This window comes from Zootoca vivipara, chromosome 7, assembly GCF_965207765.1.
Source record: "Zootoca vivipara chromosome 7, rZooViv2.hap1.1, whole genome shotgun sequence".
Classification (NCBI taxonomy): Eukaryota; Metazoa; Chordata; class Lepidosauria; order Squamata; family Lacertidae; genus Zootoca; species Zootoca vivipara.
In genome coordinates this window covers 35,426,769-35,438,963 of record NC_142590.1, presented here as the reverse complement: position 1 = coordinate 35,438,963, position 12,195 = coordinate 35,426,769, and the positions used below count along the sequence as shown (strand labels likewise).

Below are 12,195 nucleotides of genomic sequence, written 5' to 3'. Positions count from 1 at the left end.
GAACAGAAACCACGACTGGTTGTCTGCAGGAATTGTACATATTCACATAACGTTCCAGCAGCTTTGCTGAAACACCAGCTGCATCAGGCACCTCCTACCCCTAAACTGTGCCAGCTGGTCATTATAAAAGCATTAAGAATTAGGACCAGAGTTTGATTTTCCCTCTTCCCATCCTGTCTGTGTGTGCTTGTGCGCCATTTTTTAAAATATATATTTTAAACTTGCAGGTAGGGGCTGTGAATTGATTCCATGTAAGCCACTCTGGGAGCTTTTAAAGCTGAAAAGTGGGGTACAAATGCTCTAAATAAATAACAATAACCGCTTCATTACCTGTCTGCCTTGTGCTGTGTGCTTGGTCGCGTGGTTCCCTCTTGCTCTTCTGGGTCTTCTTTCCTTGTGTAATGGGCAGTTCCAGAAGCTCTTTGTTCACTTTCATTGCCATCTTCACACCATCTATGCTCATCACTGCCACACTTTCTCTCAGCCTCACTATCTGAATTCCCTTCTGAGGAGCTTTCTTCGCAACTTGAATCTTCACTGGATGTAGTTTCGTAACTGGGTGAGGACAGCAGGCATTATTCAGCGTTCCTTCTGTCCGAGAACCAGAGAGCTATAAGCAAAATTGGTGGGCCCTAGGCCCAAAACCCTCTTAAATTTGAAATCCCAGGCTGTGCGAGCCATGGATTTTTATTTTTATGCACTGGGACATAAATAATCTCAGAAGCCTGCAAGTTTTTTTTTCAAATTCAAAAGGAATTGGCCTCTTGTAGGAGTGGTGGTTTCAATAACAGTATTATTGCTTGCTTTCTAACTACTATGATGTGGCTCATTCATAATAATACTTTTATGGCTCTGTGCCATAAAGGTGACATTGAGGTGACATTGCATAATTTCCAGAATGGGGATTATAGGCATTGATGCCAAGGGAAGAACGTGGCGGACAATTGTACATGACAACCATGCACATATCATTGACATCTTCCTCACTGCAAGACTAATATTTAGAACCAATACCAAAGCAATATTGGTATCTTAACAACTCTTAGCTTTCTGATTTATGTCCCCAGCTATGACACACATGTTTATTGCTTCCATTACAATTAGGAGCATATATCTGAATTCTACTTTACACTGTTTTGGAAAGCATTGTCCCTAATTCAGGGAATGATCCACAAACTTGAGCTCTACTGTGAGCTCCCCAACCTTTTCACTCTCTGCTAAGCTCCAACACATTTGAATCCCTGCTTCCACATCGCCCAGCAGCTGTGAAATAACAGTTAAAGCAGCCACAACAGCTCCTGGACAGAACTGGAAGCAGATAGCCACTGTACCTAGGGATGAGGGATATATTTAGTGTTGCTCACATTTTAATGCAAAAAATACGTCATTTCCACCTCTATAAACAATACCGTACACACACAAATCAAAATGCAGCTATCTACCAAATTTGTGCTTCTTTGAATTTTGTTATTCAGTTCTCCAACTAGATGTGTACAAAAATGCATATATTTGGGAAAGCACATGAAAATATTTATATTACTGAAAACAGCACACCAAAAATGCCTTATATTAGGGGAAATTGTATACCAAAATTGTATATTGGGAGAAATACACAACAAAATGCTGGTTTACTATTGTTTTTAATTGCACACTGATGCAGAAATGTGGAGAACTGTCCCTTAAGACTGGAAAAATGAGAAACTGAAAGAAATCAAAATTAAAGATTCACTCATCTCTATCTGTACCTGGCTGGTGAGACTGTTATAAGTGGTCAAAGGTTGTGTTGGAGGTTGTTGCATGGCTATTATGTCAAAAAACAAGCCAGTGGGTTTGCTAAGGTTCAGCTAGGTATTCTGTTAGTACTACAGATTGGGGACCATCCCCTTAATGATGAATTATGAATTGCACTGCTTTCTCATTTTATTCAAATACATTTTCTGCTATCTAGACCTTAAACATTTTACTAGCATTAGTGCATTTTCAAAGTATAAAGTAACCACCTATATATCAAAGCACTTAGAAGACAAAGGTGACTGTTTATTAAATCACTTCTAAGGGTTGCTTAGGGAAGAAAAGGTGTTAGTCCTCACTCTCAAGATTTTGTCCTGAGATGGGGAGGATAGACTATGAAATATACAGGGCCCAGACACCAAACAAGTATTGTAATATTTGTAGGGAAGTTTGGGCAGGTAAAGATGTCCATGTGCACATGGACTGATAGCAACATGTAGACATGCTAATAATCTGTTTTAATGATTTGTGATATATTTGCATTTATTGTATGAATGTCGTATCATTGATATTGAGCTGTTCACCTTTTTTTAAAAAAATATGGTAGTACAGTATATAAGTTTTTGCAAATAAATTAATGTATTTAAACACATGGCCACAAGCTACCTTTGATTCCCATATTCCACCTTTCAAGGAAGTTGCAAGCGATTGCAGCATTAATCTACAGCTACAAATGTCCGGTTTCCTACATGATTTCTGTCATGTCTCTGCGAGTTTACAAGCAACCACAGCAAGCAGCCAGTCCACTTGGATTTGGAACTGGTGAGGAGAGATGCGCTAGGCACATGGCAGAGGATCTGGTTTACAGGGGAAGGTGGGCAAAGTTGATGAATCTTTCTTAACACCAACTTGCCTTCTGCACCAGAAGCCAAGGGCTGTGGGGTTGCCAGGTATATGGAAGCTTAAATGAGCACAGTGCCTTCATACACAGCCAACCATGGCAGTAGTTATTTAAGACTGTGTGGCAAGCAACATTCTAGTAATGGGAAGCTGCAGTCTTTTGAATAAAAGGTTCACTGGCATTTTTTTAAAAAAAAAACTATTTGTAAAAGAGAGTGGAAAAATATCTAAGTTCAGATTGTTTCGTTCTTTCTACAGAAATAAGAGAGAACTCCAAATTGCAAGCTAGTTCCAATGATTTCCTGCTTTGGTGTCATTGCTCATGTCTGTTTCCTAGCCTACTCACTCAGTGGTAAGGTTACCATTCCTTTTGTGAGGTTTGCGGTGATTTTCAGCTTAGGTTTATATTAGTGCAGTACTGTTCAATACTTCAGCTAACGACCTACGTCTTAATGCTTCCTCCAGCTTTTTGCAGCAATCTCGCCAACATCAGAATGGAGAAGGAATTAAGTGAGTCTGTGTTTAATGCATCAATCTTTTCTTTTGGCATACATTTAAAAAGTAGCATTACAAATGACAAGGCAGTTTTGCTTCTTCCATTGATGCTTACCCACCATTTACCCCAACAAACTGAAGGTTCTTTTTGGTGCCGTTACCTCCTGCATGGAAACCAGTGTCTTTCTTTTTCATTATAGATTTAAGGCTTGTGCTTGGAGAAATTTCTAATACAAATATTGAAAACACAGAACATCAGAAATGTTGCAATAGAGTTGTCCTACTTAACTATATCACATACCTTTAACAAACTGAACATGGTAAATAAGTCCCCCTATCTATTGAACGGCTGATCCCAACACCTCTCAACTCCTACAGCAGTGGCTGTAGCTAATATAGTAAAATTTATACACTGCTTGATTGTAAAAACAAAAACTCAAAAGCGGTTCACAACGTGGCTGTTTTTAAGAGGCCTATCTTGTCTGGTAGTTCTTCTGTTTGATAGCTTCATAGACTTACCTACCCTACCCTAGTTGGGGAAGGGGGGGACACACACCAGTGGTTGGTCCCTAGATGTTGTTGGATGCCAGTTTCCATCAGCATGGTCAATAGTCAGGCATTATGGGAGTTGCAGACACAGATCCCTCAACCCAGCTTTAAGGCCCAACACTGAGCAATGTCACATGCATAACTGCAATAACATTCATTTATTCATCATTACAAAGACCCAGCCCCTTCTTCCCCAGCCCCCTACAGCTATTTTGTTGGTGCTTCTATCTTGTTGAGTGTGAAGATGGAATTGACCGTCAGTGGAGTTAAGGGAACGTGATAGAATAATGTGAAGGATGGAGCAAAAGAATGGGGCTATGTCAGCTCTCCTTCGCTATGCAAGAGGGCGACAGGAATTTGTAGAAGTGGATAGGACTTTTTCTCAACCACCTTGGGGTCCTTGTTGGTGTTTGCGGAGGACATTCCCATTAGGTTTCTGACATTGCCTGGGCCCAAGTTATATGTCAGTGGTGTTCAACTCATTATGAAATGTAATGTTCAGAGGAAAACAAGACAAAGGGAAGATGAAGACAGTGTGGAGAATAGCAGATGGCTCAGTTGCCTCAGGAGACTTAAAATGGAGGCCAATGATGACCCTGCTCTGTTGATACTGCTGCTGTTTAAATATAAAGCTTTTATATGTCAATCACCAGCTACTGTATCACTGATTTGACTCATTGGTATCAGTGTTTGCCCAGATACGGTTGTCATCAGTTTGTGGTTGCAGTATATGGAATGGCAACCCTGAGACACTTTGCAATATCAGTGTCTACTGTATGGTTGGCATACCTTCTGACTCCACCCTCCAATGAGACTTCCAGTCTGAGCTAGCTGAACTGGTCCAGCTTAAATGTCATCAACTTGGGTAGCTTGGGATTCAGTGAACATAGGACTCCACTGCTTCCATGACATAAAAAGAGAGGATTGAGGGTGGATTTAATGTTTTCCACTTGAATGGAAACAAGTGCTGTGCATTTTGAAGAAGGCACAACTGTAATGGGTAGTTTCAAAAGATTGATAGCTTGGATTAGTCTGTTAGGTTGGTTTGGCCCTAGAAACTGAATGAATCCCAAAACATTCTGGTGGGCATACTTTGTGCTACTCTTCTGATCACAGGATAGAATCACAGAATCATAGAGCTGGAAGATATATCAAGGGGTTATCTGGTCCAGCTCCCTGCATTGCAGGAATCTCAACACATGGGTCTCCCATCCAATATGAAACCATACTGGACCCTTCTTAGCTTTGCAAATGTGTTAGCAGTTTTATAAATTGTGAAATGGCTCAAAATAGTTGTGTCTAAGAGTTCCCTATAGCTAATGTGGGAATAAAAGTCTTCACGGAATGAGGAACTGAGGTTGTTGAAAGAGGACAGGTGACATTAATGGCACTTACCTTATGACAGAGCTGACCAGTTGCAGCTGTGCCATAGCAATGGCAACTTTTTCCTCCACCACAGCACATATCATATAAATGGCTGATAAATTCTACAAAGAGGTTCATCCCTGGTTTTCCCCACCCTCAGTAAGTAGTGTGAGTGGCAGAGAAATTGGGGGGGGGGAAACTATGTTGATACAGCAACGTGAATATTTGCCATTCTGGGTTTGGGCTGAAAAAACTGCTTGACTCTATTCATAGAAGCCCTATGCACCTTCTTATGAGCAACATGGAGCTAGATTGTAGCTATTCCAGCCATCCCTGTTCATCAGTTGAGATGATGTCATCCAAGCCTGTCCATACCCAGTATCTCTTACTATCACTATGAAATCGGTTGTATTAATATGATGCCATGCATTTAAGTGATGTTGGATTATATTTTTAAGACATAAAAAATGCATTTGGTTTCTAAACTTTCATATTTCCTTAACTGCCACATTAAGTTCTGTTTACATTAGTTTCACTGAAAAATAGTGCTTTTCAACAACATGGAAATGTCACAAGAATATTTTTTTAGTTTCCCTTGTTGGTTTTTGTAAAATGAACATTTTTATTATTATTTTGAAGCAGCAAACATGTTTATTTCATTCAAAATATCTCAGGTGATATTCCTGACTAGCTGCAAAGTAAGTGGAAAGGAAAGACTGGCTTTGCCAATATTATTTACCCAACTGATGATACTGTGTGTTGGAATTCTCCTTGTCTGTCGGCGTTTGTGTTGAGTAGGCAGAGAGCAGCAAGTTCAAGGAATTAACAAGCTGGTTCTGGATGGAGCTGAGCTTTGAGGCAGGCTGCTTAATGGCGCTGGCGAGTTCTGGGTACCCGTGTTCTAGGCATGTCCACTGCTCTTGCAACAGATCCTGGATTTTTTTAACGTATTGGCCTACAATGGGATCTGCAGGTGAATTCTTTGGTTCTGGGCGGGTTTCCTCCTCATTCAGCTCCTGCTTAAAATCTTCTTCAAAAAGGCCTTCATTTCCTCCTGCCTTTGAGCCAACCACTTCAACACCTGAGCAGCTTTCTTCACTAGCAGCAGAGAACTGTGTGCCATAGTTGCACACTCCCTTCTGGTAGTTGTCATTATCAATGTGTTCATCAATCTTCAGTTCATTGTAACTTAGCTCGAGAGGGGAACTATCATTTTCCTGTTTCATTTCTTTCTGTCTCTGGAAAGATGGACGGTCTTTTTCTCCAACATCAACACTTGTCATCTCATGGTGGACATGGAACAGCTTCCTATGCCCTTCCTTTATCGTCATATTCTTATTATCAATTTCACAGGCATCACACCCTATTGATTCCATAGGCACAGTGATGCTTCCATTAACCCCTTTGTCTGATGCCTCCTTAGCTGCCAGTTCGGTATTCACAGCAGCATCATGGTACTGGAGGGCAATTTTGTCCTGCTTGCACTGCGTAATTTCTTTGGTACTCTCCCCACAGAGTTTCTCTTCCAGTTGAGCTTTGGAATTTGCCAACATTTCAATGCTTCTCTCCTTGGCCTTGATTTCCTTATCCTGCTGCTTCAAAACTACTCGAATCTGCTCAAGTTCTTCTGTCTTGTTGTTCAGCTGTTCCTCCAGAATAGCAATATGCTGCTTTAAGGCTGTTATCTTGCTAGGTTCTTCAGAGAGCAAAGGCTTGAGGTTTACGTTTCCTTTCATCTCTCCAATGCCAGGGCTTGTAACTTCATCCGCCTCCTGTAGTCCTGCTGTAACAGTCTCAGTTATGTTGAGTTCTATGTCTTCCTGGGTCTGGCTCTCAGGGCTGTATTCCAAGGCTCTGAAAGTGGTCAATTCACTTTGGATGGATGGCCGACAAACATCTGTCTCCGTTGCATCACATTCCTCTTCTCCGCTCTCAGCAACTGCATGCAGTTCCTGAGATACTAAATGCTGGCTTTGCCATGAAGCACTGGGTTGTATTCTCTCATTTGTAAGCTCTGGTTGTCCCTGGTCTAGCACAAGCTTAGCTTCTTCCTGTTGCCTCGTAAGCTTCTCAGTATCCTGGACGGCCTGACTGATTTGCTCCTTTACATTTTTCAGATTTTCAGGAGATCCCTTGGACCAATCTGAATCCAGTGGTCCCCTTACAGGACCAAAATCAAATTCCAAGCCTTCCCCATCAGAAGACTGAAGGAATGTCAACGGTGGAAAAGCTTCTGGCTGCGTTTCTACTTCTGAATCCTGGCTTGGTGGCAGCGTGGCAGGCATACTGGATGCCCTCAAAAGCTGAGGCCTCCCTCTACAGTTGCCAGTCTCCTCTTCAAGGTGCGCAGCATCTTGCTTGACAGTCTCTATTAAAGGGGCCTTTTGTCTGTAGCTTGGCTCATTTGGACGGGTGGCTAAGGGCAATGAGTCAGTCGATGTGACAACAGGGCTACTTTCCTCTGCCCCTAGGGAGGCCTTCCTCTGCGTAAGGAAGCTCTTGTTTGGGGCTGAGGAGTAGGCCCGTGATCCATTTTCTGGAAGGCTGAAATTGCGAGGCAGCGTGCTGAATTTTGGGTGCTTTGCCTTCCTGTGAATAGGAATCCTCTTGATAGTATTTCCTTTCTCGATGTCATCTACGTACTTCAGGAAGTCAAGATCTAAGTGGAAGCCATAGGGTGTTTCAAGAGAATAGGGGCTTTGGGGTGGATCTTTATCTTCTGGTTTGGAAGCCCATGCATCTGCCGACGTAAAATCAAAAAATTAAAACAGTGGAATAATCTACAGCTATAATATCAAGAAAGCTCGATGTCTGAATATATGTAAATAAGTTCTTTTCTTATATTATTATTTGACGGAAAGATCAAAATGAATCTGAGTGAATATTTTATTTTGATTATGATAATACTGTATTCTTTCCTATGAGTATATTTAATGTAACAGAACAATAGAATTACGTTGTATTGTTTGTACGATGTGAAGATGTATCTATAAAAACCGAATAAAAAGAGATTAAAATAATAATAATAATAATAATAATAATGCAGCTTCCTATGTTCCTCCTTTTCTGGCTTGCCATCTGGTCAGGTCATAACACAGAGTCCCACAGACTCAGCCACTTTCTGACCCGGGGTCCTAGTGCCCAAGGAGCTCCACTCACAAGCATCCAGTTCTGCATAGCATAATGTACATACTAAGGACCCGGGGGGGGGGAGGGAAGAGGACTTCTTTTAGCCCTGTGCCCATCTCTTCCAGAGCACATCACAGTAACTATATGGAAATGCTTTGTGCCCGTTTCCCATTCGCTGTGTTTCATCAGCATAACCCTCTATCATTAGGATGAGGACTTGTGAATAAAGGATATGAAAGAAACAGATGAATGCCAGATAAGGAAGGCCCAATATTCTACGGTGAAGTCCCTGTGGACTTCCCCAAACCCTCTCCCAGCTGTCTCTAAGGCTGCAACAGCATAGAGCCACTGCAGTATTGCTGAAAACCAGCCTATACCAGCATGCATAATTCTCTCTCTCCCCCCCCCCAATTTTTTATTGAAATGCTGGCTGTAGCTCCAGGCACAACTGCAAGGCAGTTTCACTAAATCACTGTGCAGTTAGCCTCTATCCAAAAGGCAAAAGGGGGGGGGACATAGCTTGCAATTTGTCATCTGAGACATCTCTGTACAGTCAGCTTAGATATATAGTCCCGAAGAGGAATGGGCAAAATGTATAATCTTGTTTTCAGGGGCTGAATCATGTAATTGTACCACCGAAAGTCATCAAGAATTTGCTAAATAATCACTCTACTTGGTAATTATGTAAATGACAGCTTTTGCAATCCACACAGAATATTTGCTTTAAAATCTGCATGATCCTAATGTATAAGAAACCTTTACCATTACACTCAGCATCACTAATATATTCACACTGGCTTTCAAACCATGTCAAATGCTTAAAGACATGCATACAAGGTTGATCCGGAAAAAGAGCAAACTGAACAGATTGGTTCCTGGGAGTCAGCCTTGATCTCACTTAAATATATATTTAAAAATGCCTCTGTCTGCACACAAGACAGCTTGTTCCCATGCTAAGAGCTTGGTGCTTTTGCACAAAACCAGACAGAAAGGAATCAGGAAAAGCAGTTATCTTCTTGAGTGGCACTCGAAGCGCAACTCCTGCTCAATGACCTAATGGCTCACTTTACTTTTCTTGCTTAGGTGTGTAAGACCCATGAGCAAAAAGTGAGGAGTGGCCCGAATACATGTTATCTCAGGCAACCGTATACTGATTCAGGGGCAAACAAGATGTGACATTATTGACATCGTTTGGTCTTCCATGGTAGTCAGCAACGACAGTCAGGACTGTGGTGTGTAAGGAAGGCTTTTTATCCTTTGACCCCACCACTGTCTGGGTCTGAATTGGGACTCCTTAACTTGCTGTTCACAGTTCAAGGAAAGTTGACCCTTGGCACCAAATGATTTGAATAACATGGCATGTATTTTGGCCTTAAGAGTACAGGACCATGTAGGCCAGTTCTGCCTGCTCTGAAGTGCAATAGCTCTCCAATATCTGTGGCAGAGGTCTTTTTCAGCCCTGCTACCTGTCTTCATAACCATAAATGTCTGGGGTTGCAGTTGGGAACATGTTTGCAAAACATGCACTCTCCCACTGAGCAAAGGCCTCTCTCCAATGGAGGAAGTTATCCCTAAGCCCCAAAGTACTGAAATACTTCTCCTGCTTCTTCTTATTTTTAGGGGGTGGTGCTGTGGTCTAAACCACTGAGCCTCTTGGGTTTGCCGATCAGAAGGTCAGTGGTTTGAATCCGCATGACGGGGTGAGCTCCTGTTGCTCTGTCCCAGATTTTGCCAACCTAGGAGTTCAAAGCATACCAATGCAAGTAGATAAATAGGTAGTGCTACTGCAGGAAGGTAAACGGCATTTCTGTGTGCTCTGGCACTCGTCACGGTCCAGAGTGATTTAGTCATGCTGGCCACATGACCTAGAAAACTTTTCTGTGGACAAATTCTGACTCCCTCGGCCTGAAAAGCGCACCGCACCCCATAGTTAACATGTACATAGTTAACAAGCACCCCATAGTCGCCTTTGACTGGACTTAACCATCCAGGAGTCCTTTACCTTTTATTTTTAGGGGGAAAGGCCATCAGCTTCTCTCTGCAGGCATAAGGTCCAGAAGCAGACCCCTCCTGCAACAACTCTGTTTTCCCTTTGCACTTAAAAGATTTTGAACAGAGATTGGGTGAGTATTCAAAACCAGGGCCTGAACATTTTTTAAAGTCTAATTCAAAAAGCATGAGTTCTTTAATCGTTTAGCAATCAACAGTATAAAGTTTTTGCCTCTCAATTAAGGTTAAATTCTGTATCCATACCATCTGTATTCTCCATAATGACGATTGCTGTCCAGACCACAGATGTCAAGCCATTAGTGAAACATCATCTGAAGACATTTAGTCCACCTTAAAAAAAGGGAGAGGGGATAGAAACTGTTAAACAATACAATTATAGTTATTTCAAGACCTAAGCATCATACCTCCTTTCGATTACTTCTTTATGTACAAACTGCTCACTTCTCCAGAATAATCTATTTTTAAACACAGAGCTATTAAGACAGCTTCCGTCTGCATGGAGTGAAATTATTATCCTTTGAGTCCTTATCCAGTAAGCACTTCCAGGCATCTTTTAAATCAATGTTTTCTCTTCTAACTGAAACAGTTCCTGCTTTGAAGACACAGAGGTATCTCTATCAGATCATTTTTCACTGCTAAGCAACAACACAAAGGACCAAAGGAAATTCAGAAGGAAATTGGGGAGGGTAAGGGAGGGGAAGAAATGCTGAGGAGGTGCATGTTGAGTAGAAGTTGAGGTGATAAGTAATCACTCATCTTATTACTGTTGGAAGCATTGATTACTCTGGGACATGGCCTATAATTAATGTGCTGTGTACTACAGCTTACTTAGTTTAAAAAGCAAGGTGTTTTTTTTTGGGGGGGGGACTAATTCTAGACATGACAAGATATTGCCAGGGCCCTTCCCTAGGGTTCTGCCTTAAATAGCAGATTACAGTATAGACACCTCTAAAGGGCAGCAAACTGAGAGATATGATATGAAAGCTGATGTAGATAGTTTTGTAAAATAACTAGCCCCTTTTTTGCACATGTTAATAGGTAGGTCTGGGTACAAAGAAACAGTTCACACGTCACAGTAAAGCATAATTCAGCCTTCGCTAACTTGATGCCAGCCCAATGTTTTGGATTACAATTCCCATCAGCCATGTTGGGTGGCGCTGATGGGAACTGTAGTCCAAAAGATCTGAAGGTTGGAGAAGGCTGCCAGGTTTGGGGAAAATAAGCAAGCAAGCAAGCAAGCAAGCAAGCAAGCAAGCAAGAAAACAACAACAACAACAACATATGAATCAGTCCTTAGACATGACCATTACTGCTTACCGGTACATTATTATTTTTTCCTGCTAACAATGCACACATACCCATGTCAATACAACAGACTGTGGCTACCTGACTTTTGCCAAAAAAACAAGCCCCCATGCTTGTCAACGATTATTCAAAAGATTTAGAAAAGCTTCTGTGGTGTTGTCTTTGCTTAGTAGCCACGTTTTCACCAGTGCTGCTAAGTTCCATAAATCAGTAGAAACAACTTTCTGTGCAGGATTATCTGAACAGTGTGTCAGTAGAACGGCACCAGGAAACCTTCAGTTCTAGACAATCATTGTGTAAGCACAAGTGACATCTTTAATTTTAGTGGATGTATCCATTTGAAAATATGTTCTATAAAATACTGTAAGTATATACAGTATACAGAAAATACTATAATAAAGATGTAGAATATGTGTATCAATTAGATGTGGAAATTGTCAAGATCAAACAGGCTTTCTTTATTCACCTTCGTTTTTCATTCACAGGAGGCATGGTTTATAGAGACAGCTGTAAGGTAAAGGTAAAGGGACCCCTGACCATTAGGTCCAGTCGCGGATGACTCTGGGGTTGTGGCGCTCATCTCGCTTTACTGGCCAAGGGAGCCAGCGTACATCTTCCGGGTCATGCGGCCAGCAAGACTAAGCCACTCCTGGTGAACCAGAGCGGCACACGGAAACGCTGTTTACCTTCCCGCCAGAGCGGTACCTATTT

The 12,195-nt window shown here is 41.7% G+C and overlaps 1 protein-coding gene across 2 annotated transcripts in view; it reads right to left on the bottom strand.

The window, feature by feature from the left end:
* The window catches only part of KANK4 (KN motif and ankyrin repeat domains 4), a 38,475-nt gene that overhangs the window by 12,821 nt on the left and 13,459 nt on the right, over positions 1-12,195 (bottom strand). For both annotated transcript variants that reach the window (XM_035122516.3, XM_035122515.3), the window contains exons 2-5: positions 10,423-10,509; positions 5,780-7,780; positions 3,242-3,353; positions 331-555 (exon numbers count right to left, since the gene is read on the bottom strand). In XM_035122516.3, coding sequence (XP_034978407.2) covers positions 331-555; positions 3,242-3,353; positions 5,780-7,780; positions 10,423-10,438 — 2,354 coding nt within the window. In that variant the 5' untranslated portion in view covers positions 10,439-10,509. The remainder of the gene's footprint in view (positions 1-330; positions 556-3,241; positions 3,354-5,779; positions 7,781-10,422; positions 10,510-12,195) is intronic.